This window comes from Heliangelus exortis (assembly GCF_036169615.1).
Source record: "Heliangelus exortis chromosome W unlocalized genomic scaffold, bHelExo1.hap1 SUPER_W_unloc_1, whole genome shotgun sequence".
In the NCBI taxonomy this organism is placed as follows: Eukaryota; Metazoa; Chordata; class Aves; order Apodiformes; family Trochilidae; genus Heliangelus; species Heliangelus exortis.
In genome coordinates, this window is record NW_027285918.1 from 270,671 (window position 1) to 292,382 (window position 21,712).

Sequence of the window (21,712 nt, forward strand, 5' to 3'; positions counted from 1 at the left end):
TGAAAACGGGGGTTTTGGTTAAAAGTAAAGGGGGTGGGGGGGGAAAAAAAGGGGTTTTGGTTAAAAAAAAAGGGGTTTTGGTTAAAAAAAGGGGTTTTGGGGGATAAAAGGAGGTTTTGGGGAAAAAAGGGGGTTTTGGGGAAAAAAGGGGGGTTTTGGGGAAAAAAGGGGGTTTTGGGGAAAAAAGGGGGTTTTGGGGAAAAAAGGGGGTTTTGGTTAAAATAAAGGGGGGTAAGTGAAATAAAAAGGTTTTGGTTAAAAAAAAGGGGTTTTGGGGGGAAAAATGGGATTTTGGGGTCAAAAAAAAAGATTTTTTTTGATCAAAAATAGATTTAGGAGTAAAAAATGGATTTTAGGGGTGAAAAAAGGGATTTTTGGGGCAAAAAATGAGACTTTGGGTGAAAAAGGGATTTTAGGTGCAAAAAAAGCGATTTGGGGGGCGGGGGAGGGATTTGGGGTTAAAAAGGGGATTTTGGGGTCAAAAAAAGGGATTTTGGGGTCAAACAAAATTCTAGAGGCAAAAAAAAAAAGATTTGGGGTCAAAAAAAGAGATTTAAGGGTCCAAGAAAGGGGTTTTTGGGTGAAAAAAGGGATTTTAGGTGCAAAAAAGCAATTTGGGGGGCGGGGAGGGATTTTGGGTTAAAAAAAGGATTTTGGGGTCAAAAAGGGGATTTTGGGGTCAAACAAAGGGATTTTGGGGTCAAACAAAGGGATTTTGGGGTCAAAAAAAGAGCTTTAGGGGTGAAAACCGGGGTTTTGAGGGGTGAACAAAGCGATTTTTGGGTCAAAAACCGGGATTTTAGGGGCGGAAAAAGGGATTTTGGGGGCGAAAAGGGGGGATTTTGGGTCAAAAAGAGGGTTTTTGGGTGAAAAAAGTGGGTTTTTTGAATTTTTGGTGTTTTGGGGGTGTTTTTTAACCTGTGGGATCAGCGGGGGAGGGGGGCAGCTCGGGGACCATCACCCCAAAAAAGGGGTCAGGGGCGAGTTCCAGGGCCACCATCTGAGCCTGAGCATCGGCCACCAGCTGAGCCCTGGGGGGGGGGAGGGGTCTCAGGGGGGTCCCCCAAAACCCTGCGGGGGTCCCCGAGGGTCCCAGGGGGTCCCTGAGGGTCTCTGGGTTGTTTTTTTGGGGGGTTTTCTCACTTTTTGGGGGGCTGAGGTCGATGTTGGGGGGGGGTCTCGCCCTGTGCAGCCGCCACAGGACCTGGGAAGCCTCCTCTGGGACCCCCCCCCCCCAAAAAACAAAAAAAACCCCAAAAAAAACCCCAAAATGAGTCAAAAGAACCCCCCGGGAGACCCAAAAATCCCTCAGGACCCCCCAAAACCCCTCAGGACCCCCAAATCCCCCCCAGATCCCTCAACTCCCCCCTCAGGACCCCCCAACCCCCCTCAAACTCCCATTACCCCCCCCTCAGGACCCCCCCCAAGTCCCCTCAGGACCCCCCGAACCCTCCCAGGACCCCTCAAATCCCCCTCAGGACCCCCCAACTCCCCTCAAATCCCCCCCGGGACCCCCAAAAACCCCTCAGATCCCCCCCAAATCCCCATTTCCCCCCCTCAGGACCCCCCCAAGTCCCCTCAGGACCCTCCGAACCCTCCCAAATTCCCTCAAATACCCCCCTCAGGACCCCCCAACTCCCCTCAAGATCTCCCCAAGACCCCCCCAGGACCCCCAAAACCCCCTCAGACCCCCATTTCCCCCCCTCAGGACCCCCCAAACCCCCTCAGGACCCCTCAAATCCCTCCCAGGACCCCCCAAGTCCCCTCAGGACCCCCCAAGTCCCCTCATATTCCCTCAAATCCCCCCCTCAGGACCCCCCAAACCCCTCAAATCCCCCCCAGACCCCCTCAAATCCCTCCCAGGACCCCCCAATTCCCCTCAAGACCCCCCCAAACCCCTCAGATCCCCCCCAAATCCCCATTTCCCCCCCTCAGGACCCCCCAAACCCCCCCAGATCCCCTCAAATCCCCCCTCAGGACCCCTCATATTCCCTCAAATCCTCCCTCAGGACCCCCCGAACCCCCTCAAATCCCCCCCGAACCGCTGCCGAACCCAGGAGGTTCCGGCACTGCCTCCCATAGACCCGAGCGAGGCCCAACTGGAGCAGCGCCGCTAAATAGAGGGAGCAGCGAGGGGGCGGGGCCCCGGCGGGAGGGGGCGGAGCTTCCCAGCCGCCTTGACCAATGACGAACGAGAGCACCGCGGCGCTGGGCGGGGGGAGAGCGAGAAGCGACCAATAGGAGCCCAGGGGGCGTGGCCAAAGGGGGGGATAAAAGGAGGAGCGGGAGCAGCAGGATTTTTTTTGCCGCTGCGGAGCGCGAAGGGGGAAGGAGGGGGGGGGGGGAGGGGGGGAAAGAGCCAAAATTAAGGGGTTTTGCCCCAAAATTACCACGTCCGCGGCACGTCCACCCCCAGGTACTCGCGGGGCTGCAGGCGGGAGCTGCAGGTGGCCGCCAACCTGCGGGAAAAAGGGGGTTGAGCCTCAAAAAAAAAAAAAAAAATCGAAAAAAAAGCCGCCGAGAAAAAGAGGGAACGAAAATGACGGAAAAAAAGAGGAAAATGAGGAAAAAAATCCGTACCAGATGGTGCCGAAGCAGCCGGTGTGGCGGCGCAGAACCTCCGGGTAGTAGAACATGGTGAAAAATTAAAAAAAACGGAGCCAAAATCCCCCGGTTTGGCCCCAAAATGGGACGGGAGGGAAAGGGAGAAGCGGCGGGGGGGGAATTAAGAGTTAAAATAAAGTGTAAATTAATTAAAGTGGTTTTTTTTAATCTTTGGCTGCTTGGGTTCGAAGAGGCTTTTGTATTAATTTATTAATTTATTTTAATGATTTTATTTAATTTATTGAAATTTAATATTAGAATTTTAAGCTCGGGTTTTCCTCTGTTCTATTTTAACAACTTTTTAACTCCTTAAAACCCAACCTTTTAATAAATAACCGCTCAATAAATAACTTTTTAACACCTAAGTTATCGATAAACAGCTTCTCAATAAATAATTTTTAATTTTTCGATAAATTTTCAGTAAATAACTTTTAATTTTTCAATAAATAACCGCTCGATAAATAATTTTTCAATAAATAACCCCAATAAATAATTTTTCGGTGGCTTTTTAATAAATAACCGCTCGATAAATAACTTTTTAAATAAATAACTTCGATAAACTACCTCAATAAATAATTTCAATAAATTATTTTTAATAAATAACTCAGCTTTTAATTTTAATTAAGCTTAAATAGGTCCTCAAAAGGGAAATAATTTAAAGGAATTATTAAACTCGTGGTTTTCACCCCAAAACCGGGGGGAAACCGCCCCCAAATCCCTCAATCTATTGATTTATTAAAGCTGTAATTTAATTAAATAATCAAAATAAATAATAATTTAAAAAGGGTTGGGTTTTTTTGAAAAAAAAACAGTGGTTTAGGGGCAGAACAAGATCCCCGAAATGGGGACGTTAATTAACTGAGGGGGACGCTAATTAATGAATAAATTAACCCGGACTAAACTAAACAAAAAATTAATCTTTGGGACCGGGAAAATAAAAAATTGGAAAAAGAACAAAAATTCCTCTCAAAAAACGCCCTAAAACCCGCCCCGGTTTCGTTAATTCAATGAGCGCCGCTTCGCCCCCTCTTCGGTAATCAACCCGAAATTAACGAAAAAGCGACCAAAAATAATTTAAAAACGAAAAGATGAACTTGAAATAAGTGAAATTAATTAAAATAATTAAAAATTAATTAAATGAAACCGCCAGCGCTCTCTCCTCCGACTCCAATCCCCCCTCACAGCTCCGCAGCCGCCGCCGCCGCCTCCTCCTCTCTGCCGCTTCCCGCCCTTCGCCGCCTCTTTTATCACCTCCGTCTCCCCGCCCCCCGCCCAATCAGCGAGCGGCACCCCGAGGCGGCGCTGCCCAATCAGAAGCAGCGCCGGGAGAGGCGGGAAAGCGCCGTCCAATCGGCGCCCGCCCTGCCTCAGCGCGGAGGAGAGACGGGGTGTGGGCGGGCGGGGAGGCAGAGGCGGGAACGCGTTGACCAATCAGCGCTCGTTTCGCCCCGCGGAGGCGGGCGCAAGGGCGGCTCGGCCAATGGGAGCCGCTCCGCCTCAGCGGCCGCAGCCAATCAGCGGCGGCGGCGCCGTCGTTCCTCCGTCTCCTCAGGGCGAAGGAGGAGGAAGGAGACAAAATGGCGGCCGCGCTGAGGGGAGGGGGGGGGGGGGGGCAGCGAAATGGCGGCCGGGGAAGGGCCCGAAACGCTTTGAACACCGCGAGTTTATTGAGAAGCGAAGCCCTGGGGTGCGGGGTGAGTCCCGGGAGGGTCCCCCGGAGGTTCCCGGGGGCGTTGTTTGTTTGTTTGTTTGTTTTTTTTAATTAAACGAGGGGAGGTTTGGGCGGCGGAGGCCGAGGCCGGACCGGGGCCTCCCGTGCCAGGGCGTCCCGGAGCCGCTGTTCGTAGTCCCCCTGGGTCTCTCCCGGGAGCTGCGGGGGTTTTCCCCCCCGGAGGTGCCGCTCGGCCGCCGCTGCCAGTTCCGCGGGGGTGTAGAGGGGGGAAGGATCCAAACCCGCCGCGTTCACCAAACGAACCAAATATTCCGTGTAGTGGGACCTGGAGCCGGCAGCGAGACCCCAAAGGAGACATAAAAACCCCAAAGGAGCCGTAAAGATCCATAGGGACCCCCAAAGGGACCCCAAAGGATCCATAAAGACCCCAAAGGATCTATAAGGACCCCAAAATGACCCCGAAGGATCCATAAAGACTCTAAAAGGGCCCTAAAAGGATCCATAAGGACCCCAAAAGGGACCCCAAACGATCCATAAAGACCCAAAAGGGACCCAGAGGGACCCCAAAGGATCCATAAAGACTCTAAAAGGGCCCTAAAAGGATCCATAAAGACCCCAAAGGGACCCCAAAGAATCCATAAAGACCCCAAAAGGACCCCAAAGGATCCATAAAGAATCCATAAAGACCCCAAAAGGACCCCAAAGAATCCATAAAGACCCCGAAAGGGACCCCAAAAGGACCCAAAGTATCCACAGGGACTCAGAAAGGACCCTAAAAGGATCCATAAAGACCCCAAAAGGACCCCAAAGGATCCAGAAAAACCCCAAAGGATCCAAAGGGACCCCAAAGTGACCCATAAGTGCCCCCAGCCCCCCCTAATTACCCCAAACCCCCCCTAATTACCCCATAACCCCCCTAATTGCCCCCCAGTGCCCTCCCAGTGCCTCCCAGTTCCCCCCAGCCCCCCCTAATTACCCCATAGCCCTCCTAATTACCCCATAGCCCCCCCTAATTACCTCATAGCCCCCCTAATTACCCCATAGCCCCCCTAATTACCCCATAACCCCCCTTAATTACCCCATAACCCCCCTTAATTACCCCATAGCCCCCCCTAATTACCCCATAACCCCCCCTAATTGCCTCCCAGTGCCCTCCCAGTTCCCCCCAGTGCCCCCTAATTACCCCATAACCCCCTAATTACCCCATAACCCCCCCTAATTGCCTCCCAGTTCCCCCCAGTGCCCCCTAATTACCCCATAACTCCCCCTAATTACCCCATAACCCCCCCTAATTACCCCATAACCCCCTCCAATTGCCTCCCAGTGCCTCCCAGTTCCCCCCAGCCCCCCCTAATTACCCCATAACCCCCCCTAATTACCCCATAACCCCCCCTAATTGCCTCCCAGTGCCCTCCCAGTGCCTCCCAGTTCCCCCCAGTGCCCCCTAATTACCCCATAACCCCCCTTAATTATCCCATAACCCCCCCTAATTACCCCATAACCCCCTCTAATTGCCTCCCAGTGCCCCCTAATTACCCCATAACCCCCCCTAATTACCCCATAACCCCCCCTAATTACCCCATAACTCCCCCTAATTACCCCATAGCCCCCCCCAATTCCCTCCCAGTGCCTCCCAGTTCCCCCCAGCCCCCCCTAATTACCCCAAACGCCCCCTAATTACCCCATAACCCCCCCTAATTACCCCATAACCCCTCCCAATTCCCTCCCAGTGCCCTCCCAGTTCCCCCCAGCCCCCCCTAATTACCCCATAACCCTCCCTAATTACCCCATAACCCCCCCTAATTACCCCATAACCCCCCTTAATTACTCCATAAGCCCCTCCAATTGCCTCCCAGTGCCCTCCCAGTTCCCCCCAGTTCCCCCCAGCCCCCCCTAATTACCCCATAACCCCCTCTAATTACCCCATAACCCCCCCTAATTACCCCATAACCCCCCTTAATTACCCCATAAGCCCCTCCAATTGCCCCCCAGTGCCCTCCCAGTGCCTCCCAGTTCCCCCCAGCCCCCCTAATTACCCCATAACCCCCTCCAATTGCCTCCCAGTGCCCTCCCAGTGCTTCCCAGTTCCCCCCAGCCCCCCCTAATTACCCCATAACCCCCCCCAATTGCCTCCCAGTGCCTCCCAGTTCCCCCTAGCCCCCCCTAATTACCCCATAACCCCCCCAATTCCCTCCCAGTGCCTCCCAGTTCCCCCTAGCCCCCCCTAATTACCCCATAACCCCTCCCAATTCCCTCCCAGTGCCCTCCCAGTTCCCCCCAGCCCCCCCTAATTACCCCATAACCCCCCCTAATTACCCCATAACCCCCCTTAATTACCCCATAACCCCCTCCAATTGCCTCCCAGTGCCCTCCCAGTGCTTCCCAGTTCCCCCCAGCCCCCCCTAATTACCCCATAACCCCTCCCAATTCCCTCCCAGTTCCCCCCAGTTCCCCCCAGCCCCCCCTAATTACCCCATAACCCCCCCTAATTACCCCATAACCCCCCTTAATTACCCCATAACCCCCCCCAATTGCCTCCCAGTGCCCTCCCAGTGCCTCCCAGTGCCCCCTAATTACCCCATAACCCCCCCTAATTACCCCATAACCCCCTCCAATTGCCCCCCAGTGCCCTCCCAGTGCCTCCCAGTTCCCCCCAGCCCCCCCTAATTACCCCATAACCCCTCCCAATTCCCTCCCAGTTCCCCCCAGTTCCCCCCAGCCCCCCCTAATTACCCCATAACCCCCCCTAATTACCCCATAACCCCCCTTAATTACCCCATAACCCCCTCCAATTGCCTCCCAGTGCCCTCCCAGTGCCTCCCAATTCCCCCCAGCCCCCCCTAATTACCCCATAACCCCCCCAATTGCCTCCCAGTGCCCTCCCAGTGCCTCCCAGTGCCCTCCCAGTTCCCCCCAGTTCCCCCCAGTGCCCCCTAATTACCCCATAACCCCCCCTAATTACCCCATAACCCCCCTTAATTACCCCATAACCCCCTCCAATTGCCTCCCAGTGCCCTCCCAGTGCTTCCCAGTTCCCCCCAGCCCCCCCTAATTACCCCATAACCCCCCCCAATTGCCTCCCAGTGCCCTCCCAGTGCCTCCCAGTGCCCTCCCAGTGCCTCCCAGTTCCCCCCAGTGCCCCCTAATTACCCCATAACCCCCTCCAATTGCCTCCCAGTGCCCTCCCAGTGCTTCCCAGTTCCCCCCAGCCCCCCCTAATTACCCCATAACCCCCCCCAATTGCCTCCCAGTGCCCTCCCAGTGCCTCCCAGTTCCCTCCAGTGCCCCCTAATTACCCCATAACCCCCCCTAATTACCCCATAACCCCCTCCAATTGCCCCCCAGTGCCCTCCCAGTGCCTCCCAATTCCCCCCAGCCCCCCCTAATTACCCCATAACCCCCTCCAATTGCCTCCCAGTGCCCTCCCAGTGCCTCCCAGTTCCCCCCAGTTCCCCCCGGTTCCCCCCCACCTGCAGAGCCCGGCCATGCCTGGGGGGGTCTCTTTCCCACAGGGCTGATCCCGCAGCCCCCCGGGGGTCTCCTTCTGCTCCAGGACCCCGCAGCCCCCTGGGGACCCCAAAAAAACCTTGGGGGGCAGCCCCAGACTTGGGGGGGAGGGGTTGGGGGGGGTTGGGATGGATTTTTGGGGTGAAAAAGGGGGGTTTTGGTACCTCCAGGAACCTCGGGGGACCCCGCCGGGGGCTCCGTGTCGAAGGGAACCCCCCCCTCCTGTGGGGGGACCCCCAAGTCACCCCCAGACCCAAACCTGGCCCCCAGTGCCTCCCAGTTCCCCCCAGTGCCTCCCAGTCCCTCCCAATCCCCTCTCAGTCCCTCCCAGTCCCTCCCAGTTCCTCCCAGTTGGGTGTGGTCCCTCCCAGTTGCCTCCCAGTCAGATCCAGTCCCTCCAATCCCCTCCCAGTGCCCCCCAACCCCCTCCCAGTGCCTTCCAGTCCCCTCCCAGTTCCTCCTAGTGCCCCCTGATCCCCTCCCAGTGCCTCCCAGTCCCTCCCAATCCCCTCCCAGTTCCTCCCAATCCCCTCCAATCCCTCCCAGTGCCCTCCCAGTCCCTCCCAGTGCCCTCCAAATGCCCCATAGGGCCCTCCCAGTGCCCCCCAATCCCTCCCAGTCCCTCCCAATGTCCTCCAATCCCCTCCCAGTTCCCTCCCAGTCTCCCCCAATCCCCTCCCAGTGCCTCCCAGTCCCTCCCAGTGCCCCCCAATCCCTCCCAGTCCCTCCCAATGTCCTCCAATCCCCTCCCAGTCCCCTCCCAGTCCCCCCCAATCCCCTCCCAGTTCCCTCCCAGTCCCCTCCCAATCCCTCCCAGTCCCCTCCCAGTGCCCCCCAGTCCCCTCCCAGTCCCTCCCAGTCCCTCCCAATGTCCTCCAATCCCCTCCCAGTCCCCTCCCAGTCCCCCCCAATCCCCTCCCAGTTCCCTCCCAGTCCCCTCCCAATCCCTCCCAGTCCCCTCCCAGTGCCCCCCAGTCCCTCCCAACCCCCTCCCAATCCCTCCCAGTCCCCTCCCAGTGCCCCCCAATCCCCTCCCAGTCCCTCCCAGTCCCCCCCAACCCCCTCCCAGTCCCTCCCAGTGGCTCCCAGTCCCTCCCAGTTGCTGACCCTGAGGAGGCTCTGGAGGCTCTGGGGCAGTGCCGGGGGTGGTGGGCGTGGAGGGACCCCCGGAGGGGGCACCCCCCCTGGGGACAGCTCTATAGGGCACAGGGACCTATAGATACCCTATAGAGACCCTATAGGCACCCTATAGAGACCCTACAGGCACCCCCTATAGGCACCCCCCCTGGGGACAGCTCTATAGGGCACAAGGACCTATAGGTACCCTATAGGTACCCTATAGACACCCTATAGATACCCCCTATAGGCACCCCCTATAGATACCCCTCCTGGGGACAGCTCTATAGGGAACAGGGACCTATAGGTACCCTATAGGCACCCTATAGACACCCTATAGATACCCTATAGGGACCCCCTATAGACACCCCCTATAGGCACCCCCCCTGGGGACAGCTCTATAGGGCAGGGGAACCTATAGGTACCCTATAGGCACCCTATAGATACCCTACAGGCACCCTATAGAGACCCTACAGGTACCCTATAGACACCCCCTATAGACACCCCATATAGGCACCCCCCCTGGGGACAGCTCTATAGGGCACAGGGACCTATAGATACCCTATAGGCACCCTATAGAGACCCTATAGAGACCCTATAGGCACCCCCCCTGGGGACAGTGTAGGCAGCAAGTGCCCGGACGGTGCCCCCCCCGCCTGTGCCCAGCTGGGGCTGGCCCAGGGGCGCATGCCCGGGTTCGGGGGTGTGGTTTCCGGGCAGAATTCCAGAGCCGGACGGATCAAAGTCAGCTCCTGATACCGAAAGAGCCAGCACTGGCTCGACTGACTCCCACGGCGAGACTCATCCCACGCAACATCTGGTGGAGAATGCGGGCATTAATTTCGGTCTAAACTGTCTCCCTGAGCGTTTCGTCCGAAAGTGACCCTTCTCCACAGACCGTCTGATACCCCGAAAAATTCCGGTAAGAGAAACGTTTTCTTCTCTTCAACACCGTTATCAGTAAATCTGACGATGGGCTCCTATGTGAGCAAAACTACCGGCACCACCGTTGCTGATCAGATTACAACCCAGGCGGAAACGCAGGAAAACCTCCGCTACCCGAGTCCCGAAACGGCCTGGGACCTGTGGGGGGAGGTGTACAACGTGCTGGCAAGTTTCCACTATAAGGAGGCCAACGGCGACATTGTTGGTGCGGACAACACCTGGCGAACCGTTTGCAATCTATTAGCTTGCTTGAAAGCCGAAGTAGAAGTGGCAATGGCCACCGCCGCGGCCCCATTACGAAAGACCGAGGTATTTCCCCTGAAGGAAATGCCCACAGTAACCCCCCCGGCACCCCCCTTCGAAGGGGAGGAGCCCGGGAGGGCGCCGAGTGTAGCTCCGTCGGCGCCGCACCCCAAGGGGGGGGGAGCCTGGGACAGCGCCGAGCGCAGCCCCGCCGGCGCCGCCCTCCGAGGGGGGGGAGCCCGGGACAGCGCCGAGCGCAACTCCGTCGGCACCACCCCTGGAGGAAGTCGAAACACCGGAAAATGATGGGGCGGAAACCGCGGCCGGCGGCACCCCCGGCTGCCGCGGAGAGCAACCCCCGATGCCGCCCCCGGCCCCACGGAAGGCTGCGAAGATAAAAGCAGCCCCTAAACTAAAGTGGCTGTACGAGGGAATCCTTAACCCCAAGCTCTTTATGTTTCTACTCCTGCTCCTTGTCTCTGGTCCTCCTGCCATACACTGCTGGGAAAAGCCCAGCTCCATCATCCTGTTGATCACCTCCAGGAGCCTGCAGGCTTCGCAGATGATGCCTTTAACCCTCAGCTTCTGCGGCTTCGTCGTCTTCACCAACCTCTCCCTGCAGACCAGTACCACCGGCCCTGAACAACGAGGCACCACGCAGCTAAGATCTTCGCGTATTTGTCATCTTTTCCCCCATAAAAAAAAAAAAAAAAAAAAAAAAAAAAAGGGGGAAATGTAGGCAGCAACTGCCCAGACGGTGCCCCCCCCCCCCCTGTGCCCAGCTGGGGCTGGCCCAGGCACGCATGCCCGGGTTTGGTAGGTGTGGTTTCCGGGAAGAATTCCAGAGCCGGACGGATCAAAGTTAGCTCCTGATACTGTCCGAGCCAGCACTAGCTCGACTGACTCCCACGGCGAGACTCATCCCACGCAACATGGGCTCTCTTGAAATATTTTGGGAGTCCACACTCCAGGGTAATTTAGATCACCTGGAATGATTTGGGGATCACCCATCATGTCCCCTGGCCCCCAGGATGGTTTCTGTGTTGCCAACTGCAACCTGAAGATACCAGGTACACAAACCAAGGGTCCCTAATCAAACCCTAAAAATGAAAACAAGCTTTCATCCTGCACAAGAAAAGACCATTCAGAACACAAGGTAAAAATAACTTCATCCCAGGAACCCAGGCCAACAAACCCAGACTCTGTCAGGAACAAGAACATGCTCACCTAAACTCTGGCATAGCACAACCTTGCCACCCCATAGCCCCAGCACCTGGAACCCCAGCATCCCATTGCCCCAGCAGATTGTAGCCCAAAGATACCAAAAAATGGAATACAAACTCCCTGGAGATCTCTGCCAGGGCCTTCAGGTGGCCCCGGATCTCAGTGATCACAGCTTTGGAGTGGGAGCTGAACAGAGCCACCAGCACAGCACCAGCATCCATCTTCCCATCATCTGTCACAGCCTGAAAAAGTGCCTGGCTGCAGCTGCCCAGGGCTGAAAGGCTGAGGCACTCAGAGATACTGCTCCCATTCAGTCCCAGAGTGCCCCGGGAGAGCCCTGACACCCCCAAATCAGCCCTGGGACATGGACACCACAGCCCAGCTGTCCCCAGGGCTCAGGAGGGCTGTGGGGAGCAGGCAGGACATTTGGGGTGCCCCCAGTGCTGGCAGACAGCAGAGATGGAGACCCCAGGGGGAAGCCCAGGCTGCTGGGGCCTGGCCCAGCTGCTCAGCACTGCTCTTCTGGGGCTCTGCCCAGCTCCCTGCCCCCAGCTCTTCATCCCTCCCTCTCTCTCCTTTGCCCATCACAACTTTGGGCTTTCACTGCCTGTCTCCCTCTCAACACTTCCCAATTCCTCCCTGCCTGCTCTCAGAGCCATTGCTCTTTCTCTCTCTCTCTCTCTCTCCACATCTTTCTCTCCCTCTCCTCTCCTGGCCTTATTGTCCCTCTCTCTCCTGCAGCCTCTCCCCTTTCCTGCCTCTCCCTCCCCTCTCCCTTCCTCTCCCCTCGCCCTTTCCCCTCTCTCCTGCTCCCTCTCCCACCCCTCTGTCACTCCCCTCTCCTGGGGCCTTTTCTGTCTCTCTCAGGCCCCTGGCCCGCTCTCTCTCCATCCCCCCTCTCTCCTCCTTCCCGCCCTTCTCCTCTCCCTCCCTCCCTCCCTCTTTGCCCCCTTCCCCTCCACCTCTTTCCCGCTCCTCACCACTCTTTTTCCTGCCTTCTCTCCCTGCCCAGATCCCCTTCCTCCTGCTCCCCCTCCCAGCTGGGCCGGGGCCGGGGCAGCCCCGGGGTCGGGCGGGCTCAGGCAGCAGGAGAGGAGGAGTGCCCCGGGGCATGCTGGGAGCTGTAGTCCCGGGCCATGCTGGGAGCTGTAGTCCCGGGCCATGCAGGGGGCTGCCCGGCGGCCATCTTGGTTCCCAGGCCATGCTGGCAGCTGCAGTTTCCCCACACTCCCCATCCCGCAGCTGGGGAAAAACTCCAGGAGGGTGGCGGGGATGAGCCAGCAGCTCCTAAAAGCCCTCAGACTGAAGGAGGAAGCATGCAGAGGGGGGGAGGGAAGCAAGGGCAGGTACCCTGGGAGGAGTAGAGAGGTGGTCGGAGCAGCTGGGGAGCAGGGCAGGAGAGCCACATCCATCCCAGGTAGAATTGAATCCTGCCAGGCATGGAAAGAGCAATAAGAAAAGCTTTGAGAGGTACCTAGGTGGGAATAAAAGGAGAAGCAAGGAAAATGGAGGCCCTCTCCTAAAGGAAATGTCAGACCTAGCTCCACAGGATATTGAGAATGCTGAGGTTCTCCAGGACTTGTTTGCCTCAGTCTCCTCTGGGAAGTGCTCATTGCCTCACTGCAGAGGCCACAGCAAGGGAAAGCCCTCAGGCACCCATTCCTGCCAGCATGGAGATGGGGTTGTGTGTCAGCTCAGGGAGCTGTTCCCAGGGGGGAGGAGATCAGCCCTGGCTGAGCCTTCCTGCAGTCCCTGGCTCTGAGGAGGAGTGGAGTGTCACGGGAAGAAGCGGGGTTGCTGCCTGTCATTGTGGAGCAGGAGTTTTAGAGGTAAGAATACCTGTGGTGGTTGGTTGGTGGTTGCAGGTGGAGTGTGCTGGAATATTTTTTCCCTCTTCTGTCCCTATTTTCACGAGGAAAAGGCAGCCAGTAGCTTTGCCACGTGCGCCTGGGGTGTTTCAGGTGTCCCAACATCCTGTAATTCTGAGAGGAAAATCTGCAGAAGGATAAGGTGCTCACTTTCTGGCCCCAGTGCCTGTTACAAGGGACCAAAATTCTCTCTTTTGTTACTGGAAGAAAGACGTTGCTTAATATTAAACCTAGTTTATTCTAAATCTGGTACCCCCACGCAGTCCTATTTGTAGGTAACTTGGGGGTCGAGTTTCTTTCAGCTGCCTGTTGAGTGCATTTCTCTGTCTGATTTAGCTGTGAAAACAACCACCAACAAAAAAAAGCACTTCAGTGAATTTACTCTTGATGTATTTCCAGCTCCTATCAAGCAGTGAAGTGAAATGTCTCAGTGGCCCATTTGGTAATTGTTTTGCTTTTTTTGCTGAGCATCAGTGACATTGTCACTGATGTTTGTCCCTCATTTCTATCATGAAGGGTTGGACTTGATGATCTCTGAGGTCCCTTCCAACCCAGCCAATTCTATGATTCTATGATTTCTGACAGAAAAGTTTGTCTAATAGCTTTTCAGATGTCCCAGCCCCTCCACTCTTGCTTCTTCATGCCCTGCAGTCTGCCAGCTTAAATCATCTGTACCTAATGACACAGCCTTGGATCCTCTCTGTACCTTCAGCACAGGCTGGGAGGGGTCCTGGTGGGCACCAAGCTGCTCATGAGCCAGCAATGTGTCCTAGGTTCCAAGAAGGAATCTGGTCTCCTGGGCTGAGAGATACTGGGCTTTCCAGTATAAAATTCCACCCAGAAATTCCATCTCTTACTTCCTTTGACAAAATCCAAAGCTTGGAAAATCTTTCCTTTTGCCCGTCTTGTAACTTTTGTCTTTTTCCTTCCCCATCCTGCTTCCAGGGAAGCATATGCCAGAGGAAAGAAGGAAAAGCATTTCTATTTATCCAAAGAGCCATCCTCCTCATCCTCCTCCTCCTCTGATGATCCCATACCTGATGAGTTCCTGTGTGCTATTTGCAAAGCCCTCCTGACTGATGCAGCTTTTATTCCCCGCTGTGGGAACAGTTATTGTGAGGAATGTAAGTGTTCCTTGCATGTTTGTTAATTCAAAACAATCACATCTCATCTTCTGAGAGCAAAAACACAAGATAACAAAGTTGCTTTGTTTCCAGTTCTCTTTATCCTGAAGGATGCTTCTTACAGAAAGGGGAAAATAAGCAGAAAGCTCTTTTCCCTTTTTCTGTGTCTGGTTAAATGCCCTTTACACACAAAGGGAGGAGTCTGAGAAGAGTGTGTAATTGTGCAGGTGATGACAGTCTTAGCTATCAAACTATTTTGTCCACAGCCCTTTCTCTTATATAAGACTGCTCTGGTGATTTACTGCTGACTAGAAAAAAAAACAAAACAAAACACCACTATTTGAATATTTAAATAGTTAAATATTTAATCCTTCAGAACTCAGAACGTTTTCCTGATCACTGTTTTATTTCCTAACCTTGAGGTTTGTGACTTCAACTCTAGTGGACAGTGGGAAAAAGACCAGATAAAAGGTGAAGGCACAGCCTAACCCCACCTTCAGATGTTACAACAGTGAAATACCAAAACTGTGTGGTTATTTGGTACATACTAGAAATTTTTTTTTACACTATTGAACATTTTTATCCTCATGTTCTCCACCCAAGATCTTACTCACCCTTTAACCATATGTGTATTTTTAGGAGTGATTAGAACTCCAAAATTTCCCTCCTTTCTTTAAAAAACATTTTGATGATTCTAATTCCACACAGGTATTAGGTATTAGAAGAGCGTTACTGGAGTCTGAGGAACATACCTGCCCAGCCTGTTAGCAGAGGTTTCTCCTGATGCTCCAGTCCAGCAAGTGCTTACCCCAGGTAGGATGGTGGCTTTTACATAAACTGTTTGTGAGAAAAGTCTATCTGTCAAAAGCTGAAAGGGAAGAGTTTACATCTCCTTACACAAGGCTACCTTGAATAAGGCCAAAACAAATGATTGGAAAAGTCAGTGCTGTGTGTGGGGTGTGGTTGGTGGCTAATTACAGCCATTAGTGGCTCATTTCAGGCTGGCTGTTCAAAAGCTGGGCTGCCTGTGGAAGGTCAGGCTGGTGCTGGGGCCTGCAGAGGATGTGTTTGCAGCAGGGAACTTGGAGATGATTTTCTGTGTAGCTGGGTGTGACACATGTGGCATGGTGACAGTTAACATTTGTGTTAACTGTGCCAGGAGAATTCTAGATATCCATTTCCCTCTAGTTATGGGTTAGACTTGTCTAGGGAAACCCCCTGTACTTGTGCAATGGCAGTGGAACTTTTGCAGTGAGCTCTGTGCAGTCAGAGGAAGCTAGTTTGCCATTCATTTAATTAACTTGCTGTTAATTTCAGCAAGTGCAACTACTTACAAGAGACTTAGCTGAAAGCAAAAGTACAAAACAGAAAATCACCTTTATCCTGGCCCAAAGCAGGACAAGATGACAAGTGAGAGACAAGAAGTTGGTTACACAAGAAGGGTTATTTTACCCTCTCTATCAACTCCTTTGAATTGGTTATGAAAAAGCCTCTCCAGGAGCAGAACTTACCAGTTCTTTGTATGGCTCATAGAGGTGGGGGAGAGCTTCTCAGCTTCTCTCAGATACTTAAGGGACCATTGTCACCTGTAGTGGCAATGAATGAATGCTGAGGCTTAAACCAGTGCAAGGTTTAAGGATTAAAGGAGCCTTTTCCTTTCCTTCAGTCCCCTCCCCTCCCCCGTGAATTGGTTCAGTCCCTTCTCCCCCCCCCCCCTCCCCGCAGGTGGTTCGGCCCCGCCCACGGTTGCCCCTGGCAACTGCCGTTAGGGGCGACTCTGCCGTTGTGGCTCCTGTGCTGAGCTGTGCTGGGCTGTGTCTCTCTGGCTGCTCCTGGTCCTTGCCGTTGGTTTGCTCTTTTCTCCCGCCTCGTCCCTGCCTTTCCCCTGTCATCCACCTCGTCCCCGTCTGTCTCTTCCCTGCCCTGTCCCTGCCTTTGCCCTTCCCCTGTCATTAACCCCCACCCCTCCGGCTCTGCCGGCTGCCTCCCGCTGCTCCCGTGGGGCTGTGCCCGTGCCACAGCCCCCAGAGCTGCTGAGATGGGGCAGAAATTCAGCAGGAAGCGTCGGGTGTCCCGCTCTGTCAGCGCTCCTGGGCAGCCCTGCGGTGCTGCCGCTGCCGGCACCGGCGCCCCTGAGCCTCAGCAGCAAGGTCTGGGCAGGCTGCACCGCGCGGCTGCCCGCGGCCACCTGGCCTGGCTGAGGCGCTGGCGCCGGTGGATGGAGATTTGGGGCATCGACCGCCGCGACAGGGAGAATCGGTGAGGGGCTGTGGGCCGCTGCTGGGACACCTCGGGTGGCGTGCGGGAGCATCCCCCCTGCAGGGTTTGTGTGGGATCCCCTTGGAGCTGATTGCTTGCAAAGCAAGATGTGCCCTGTCAGCTGGGAGGGGGAACTCGAGAGCTTTCCAGTGCTGGGAGCTGCTGGGTGGGCGCCAGTGCTCCTGGAGGTGCTGGGCTGCTGCTTGGCCCTGCTCTCCCTGCAGGGTTCTCTTGCAGCTGCTGAGGCCTCCCCAGGTCTCTCCTGCCCTGTGGGTGATGTGTGCGGGGTTGCAGCAGCAGCAGCAGCAGCAGCAGCAGGAGCAGGAGCAGCAGGGTCTGGGCAGGGTCCCCCGGGCTGGGTGGTGCCACAGCTTTGGTTCTTTCCTTGTCTGTCAGTGTTAAGCTCCCATGTTTAATTCTCAGGACACCTCTCCACCTGGCGTCTGCAAACGGCCACACAGAGGTCGTCAGATTTCTAGTAAGGCACCGCTGCCGGTTGGATGCTGCTGACAATTTTGGGAGAACACCCCTGATGAGGGTGAGTGAGAGAAGTTCTGCTCTTGGCAGAGGGGCTTATTGAGTGTGCATGAAAGGAGAGGTGTCTGGCAGGACTCTGTGCGCAGAGCTGTGCGGAAACACGCCTGTTGGATTTGGAGTGGGACAGGCACCTGTCAGATCATCTTTGCAGGTGCTCTTCTTTCCCCGTGGTCAGAAGCTGGGTGAGCTGTGATGGAGTGAAATGTGAATTTTGCAAGTCTTCCCTTTTTTTGTGTGTTGTTCCCAGGCAGTACAGTTTCATCAAGAAGACTGTGTGGCTTTCCTGCTAGAGCACGGTGCCAACCCAAATCTCACCGACACCGATGGCCACACTGCCCTCCATCTGGCCATCCAGGCTCATGATAAAAACCTCGTGAGGCTGTTACTCAGGCATTTTGTCGACCATCGTGCCAAGAATAAGGTAAATGTTTCTATTTCTTCAGCAAGTCCTTTCAGAAAGTGACTTCAGTATTTCTTTTACAGATTTTTTTGGCTTTGATTATTAGCATGATGTACTTCTCTGACTTTTCAGGAGGGCTTTACCCCACTAGCTCTTGCTGTCTCTGAAGGTCAGGAAGAGATAGTAGAAATTCTCCTGAAAGCAGGAGTTGACGTGCATGCTCGAGACCAGCATCAAAGGTGAGGGGTTTATCCAGATGTGTCCCGTTGGTCTTCTTTCTGTTGGATTGCTGAGAAGCATGGGAATGTGCTCTGAGCAAAAGCAGGGGGCACTGGGAAGGAGCTGTTTCTGTGAGAGTTCTGTGTGAAAGCAGTGTGTACTTGGCTGCTGTGGTACCTCAGGGGCTGCTTTCTGCACTGGGGATGTCCAGGAGGCATTGTCTGGCAGGAGATGTGTCATGAGCCTGGCAGCAGTGCCTCAGTTTGAGAAACCACCTCGTGCACAGCAGCCTCGTGTGCACTGAAGTGTTGTGCATGTGGCAGCTCTGTCTGCCCACGCAGCTGTTTTGAGTCCCTCTCCCATGTTACTGTTGCTTCTACTGGACCCTGCTTTTTCTTTTGTTCATTGGAATGTAATGGGGAAAAGACTTTTTCTGAGAGCAAGCAGGAATGAAAGGAATGTTTCTGTGTCTGTGTCAAATGATCCATTTGATAGGATGTTTTGCATCTTTCAGAACCCCACTCATGATTGCTGCTTCTGTTGGGCAGCTGAATTTGGTCCAAGTTCTCCTTTCTTACGGTGCCAATATTTCCCATGAAGACACTGATGGGAACACAGCTGAGGATTATGCTGATCTTCATGGGTATTGGAGGTAACCTTTGAACTTTCTGATTAGAAGAAGTGGTCAGTTCTCAGTGTGGCTTTGGAATGTTGTTGGTGGCAGCCCCAAGGTTTAATGGTGTGTTTAGAGCTGTGTTGAAGGTGTGCTCAGTGATGTCTTCTGCTGGGTGTGGTTGCTGTGCCCAAGAGAGAGGGTGTGTAGCAGCCTGAGGGAGCCGTGAGGGGTGGAAGAGGCAGGGCTCAGGATTCCCTCCCATCTCCTGCCAGCCTCTCTGAAAGGCCAGAGGATGGGCAGCCTGGTCCCTGCCTGCTCCCTTCTTCCCTGCTGCTGGGCTGCACTGGGAGCTCTTGGGCAGAGGCTCCTGTTTTGTCATCAGCTCGCCCGTGCTCGGCAAGATCCGAATCCATCAGGTGCTGGGGGCAGCTGGGGACCCCTCTCCTGAGTCGGCCCTGCTGCAAGGGGCCCTGGGACACTTATAGCTGTGACCATGGAGATGGGCTTTGGTATAGACTTGCAGATATTTGTTCCTTGTCCCACGTGTTCCTGTCTCTTCCTCTTTGAGCAAAGCTGTTTGGGTCTTATTTTCACACCTTCAAGTCTCTCTTCCCTGTTCCCCTTTTATCTTCCCTTGGGAGGGTGGAGGGGGGTACCAGGGCAATTCTGTCACCTGGTGTTTGGTTAGGACTGAGACACTGTGTGTAGTGTTAATTTGGAAGGTGAGGGAAATTTCTCTCCAGGATTGTGTGTTAGAGAATCTTTCAAGTGTTGTTGCTGAGCTGAGGTCTGCCCAGCAGGAACTCTCCAAAGTGTCTGTAGCCAGAGGAGGAACTTGGCAAGCTGACAGGCGTGTAAAGCCTCTGCCCAGCCCAGCACCATTGTCCTTGCTGACTTGCACTGCAGTGCCCAGGAACCACCAGCCTTTTGTTTCAGAGGAGATCTGACTGAGAGCCCTTCAGTGCTCTGATGCACAGCTTTGTAGCTGTGGGGGTTCCTTCTCTCAGGTGGTTATGTGTGCCTAAAAGGCAGACTGAAAAAATGTTCCAAGCAGGAGCTTGGAACTTGGGAGGTGTCAATGTGCATCTCTAGGGGAAGAGCCCTGCAGTGAGTTCTGTGTGAATTACCCTTAACAAATAGTGAGGAGAATGCTGAGAATTTGTAGGAATATGTGTAGGGTGGATAATAAGTTGGTGTTAACTGTTGTGCTGGATGGTGTATGCCAGGATGTGGTTCTTTTTACCAAGTCTATTTCTTTCTCTGTGCAGTCTGAGTCAATATCTGGCAAAAATGGAGAACACATCAGAAGCTCCTGCAGGGGATGCTCAAGGTGACAACATACTCAACATACTTCGAATTCCTGAGCGGGCAGGAGCTGCTGGAGAGCTGGAAGCAAAACCAGACCAGGAGAACAGAGGAGAAGCTCCTGCATGTGATCCAGAAGATACCAGCATAGTCATCACTGCTGAGGACGCAGGAGCTCCTCCATTTCTGTGGGGTGCACCTGCTGTGGACAGAGGAGGTAGGATCCTTAAGTATGGAGGAGCTCAAGAGGACAATGATGTGGCCTTTTCTTGAGGTGGTTTGTATTGTCAGCACTGACTGTGCTCCCTGGTGACTTCAGTGCAGGCATCAGGAGGAGCAGCACAAGAAGCTTTGTGAATGTGCTGATTTGTTACTTTTTGGCCTTGTCAGGCTGTAAGGGCAGTTGTGATTGGTGTGCTCCATGTCTACTGACAGGGTTGTGTCCTACAGAATTAATTTTTGAATATAAATGAACTGTAGATTGGGACCTGTTCTTCTTTTAGTTTTTTTAAGTGTGTTATATCTGCACTGTGTGGCCAATGGACAGCAGAGAGTGTTCAGGGAGCATTTCTTGGCATTAAGAGTGCAGTCTGGCTGGCACTGCAAAGCACATCATGAGAGCCCCTTTGCTGTGCTGCAGCAACAGAGGGTTAGAGGGTAAGCTGGGGTGATGCTGAGAGACCTTCTGAGGTCCTCTGAAGTGTATGTTTTGGGGAGGAGTCCTTGTGCCACATCCATTGCATGTGCTTGTGGTCAAATCAAGAGAAGCAGCACTCCCTGCTGCTCTGAGGCAAATGTTACAGCCCTGTCAGCAGGGAATTGGGTGTTGGGTACCTGTCATAAGAGAACCCCAGCATTTGTTGGCTTGAAATATCAGGTGTTACTGAGCAGGAGGGGTAGAGAAGGTGGATAGTGATTTGTATTCTAAATAATATAACAACAGAGGGAGCTGCACCCACAGGTGCCACACAGAGTGTTCCAGGAGGCACAGAGGTGCATCCATCCGTACGCCGACCCTCAGGTGTGACTCTTGCAGCAGTCACCACAGCCATTTGGGTCCAGTTGTGGCCAGTTTCATTCTGTATGAGCTGTGGAGTTGTCCATGTTAAATGTTTGTGTGTACTGTTTAATTGTGTGCTTGCCAAATCTAATGTCAGCATGTCATTGAATCTTTGAACAGCCACAGATGACCTTTGTGAAGGAGGCTCAATAAGGTGAGACTTTACAAACCCCTCCCACTTGCTTGAGAGGTGATTTTAGAGACATAGCACTCATTTTGCTTTGTTTTTGAAGGAGTTCTGAGGAGGAGGGGAATGATGATACCTGGAGTGATTCTGAAGAATCCATCTGTTTTAGCCCTAAGGTATGGTGCAGTTAGAGGAAAATGTCCTTGAAAAATAAATCTCTTGAAGGCAAGTTTTCTCTGGGCTTGAAAGAAACTGCAGTTCCAGGCAGCATTGTTTTCTCTGTCATTGTTTCTGTCAGTTTTTGCAAAAAGACCTGTAGCTGTGGCAGAGCAAGCAGTAGATTTGTGGTTTGGGGCCAAAGTCATAGGTACACACTCCCATTATTTTATTTCTTGTTCATTTGGATCAGCATCTGTTGCTGATGCTGGGATTCTGTAGTGATGGGGAACTTGAGTGTGGTAGTTCAACCCACTCACTAATGCTGGAGATGCCAGCCAGCATCTTTAGTTTTGACATGATCTCATTTTCTTGCATTGATTTAAATAGAAATGATGCATTTTTCTGCTGTGAGACTGAAATTTAGGGATACTGTGGTAAGTGTACTTGCAGAGGCTGATTTATGCATCAGGTCTGGTGATGCTAACAGTGCCTTGCATTCTGCACCTTTGCAAGTAAGCATTCTGAAACTGTGAGAGCTGAATTTTACCAAGTAATAGAAAGATAAAAATCAGATGAGTGAAACTGTTCTGCATGTAAAGATAGTTTTGGAAGCACTTTGCAGAAGGGTGCCTGCAGAGCCTTTTGGGGTGGAATACTCACTGAGTTGGGTGTGTGAGGAGTGTTTGTGTAGTTACAAGTGTAAGATAAATGCAGCACCCAAGCACTA

The 21,712-nt window shown here is 53.7% G+C and overlaps 5 protein-coding genes across 17 annotated transcripts in view; 3 read left to right on the forward strand and 2 right to left on the reverse strand.

Moving 5' to 3' along the window:
- Positions 1-21,712, forward strand: part of LOC139790517 (POTE ankyrin domain family member G-like) — a 178,266-nt gene that overhangs the window by 120,451 nt on the left and 36,103 nt on the right. Inside the window, exons 1-2 of one of the 7 annotated variants that reach the window (XM_071732371.1) lie at positions 12,962-13,140; positions 13,579-13,621. The exons of 5 other annotated variants lie outside the window; for them this stretch is intronic. In XM_071732371.1, the coding sequence (XP_071588472.1) occupies positions 12,982-13,140; positions 13,579-13,621 (202 nt within the window). In that variant the 5' untranslated portion in view covers positions 12,962-12,981. Of the gene's footprint in view, positions 1-12,961; positions 13,141-13,578; positions 13,622-15,049; positions 15,117-21,712 lie in introns of those variants that run through there. One more of the 7 variants, XM_071732381.1, reaches the window with a different exon arrangement.
- Positions 1-21,712, forward strand: part of LOC139790522 (POTE ankyrin domain family member G-like) — a 170,666-nt gene that overhangs the window by 109,293 nt on the left and 39,661 nt on the right. The window lies entirely within an intron of this gene.
- Positions 914-2,638, reverse strand: LOC139790509 (meiotic recombination protein REC8 homolog). The gene is made up of 4 exons (XM_071732364.1): positions 2,581-2,638; positions 2,391-2,459; positions 2,054-2,208; positions 914-1,218 (listed from the first exon to the last, which is right to left on the reverse strand). The coding sequence occupies exons 1-4, from the start codon at positions 2,634-2,636 to the stop codon at positions 914-916; spliced, it is 585 nt and encodes a 194-aa protein (XP_071588465.1). The 5' UTR covers positions 2,637-2,638.
- LOC139790535 (E3 ubiquitin-protein ligase RNF31-like) lies at positions 4,250-8,913 on the reverse strand. The gene is made up of 4 exons (XM_071732412.1): positions 8,891-8,913; positions 7,948-8,005; positions 7,747-7,843; positions 4,250-4,601 (listed from the first exon to the last, which is right to left on the reverse strand). Exons 3-4 carry the CDS (start codon positions 7,761-7,763, stop codon positions 4,367-4,369), a joined length of 252 nt encoding a protein of 83 aa, XP_071588513.1. The 5' UTR covers positions 7,764-7,843; positions 7,948-8,005; positions 8,891-8,913; the 3' UTR covers positions 4,250-4,366.
- LOC139790507 (ankyrin repeat domain-containing protein 7-like) lies at positions 15,997-17,742 on the forward strand. The gene is made up of 4 exons (XM_071732361.1): positions 15,997-16,562; positions 16,986-17,100; positions 17,347-17,520; positions 17,632-17,742. Exons 1-4 carry the CDS (start codon positions 16,342-16,344, stop codon positions 17,740-17,742), a joined length of 621 nt encoding a protein of 206 aa, XP_071588462.1. The 5' UTR covers positions 15,997-16,341.

Excerpts from the sequence above, each read along its gene's own strand:
- LOC139790507 (XM_071732361.1), top strand. The coding sequence starts at position 16,342 with ATGGGGCAGAAATTCAGCAGGAAGCGTCGGGTGTCCCGCTCTGTCAGC. Across the intron at positions 16,563-16,985 it reads CGCCGCGACAGGGAGAATCG|GACACCTCTCCACCTGGCGT; the intron begins GTGAGGGGCTGT and ends TTTAATTCTCAG. Across the intron at positions 17,521-17,631 it reads ACCATCGTGCCAAGAATAAG|GAGGGCTTTACCCCACTAGC; the intron begins GTAAATGTTTCT and ends CTGACTTTTCAG.
- LOC139790509 (XM_071732364.1), bottom strand. The coding sequence starts at position 2,636 with ATGTTCTACTACCCGGAGGTTCTGCGCCGCCACACCGGCTGCTTCGGC. Across the intron at positions 2,460-2,580 it reads GGCTGCTTCGGCACCATCTG|GTTGGCGGCCACCTGCAGCT; the intron begins GTACGGATTTTT and ends TTTTTCCCGCAG. Across the intron at positions 1,219-2,053 it reads GCAGTGCCGGAACCTCCTGG|AGGAGGCTTCCCAGGTCCTG; the intron begins GTTCGGCAGCGG and ends GGGGGGTCCCAG.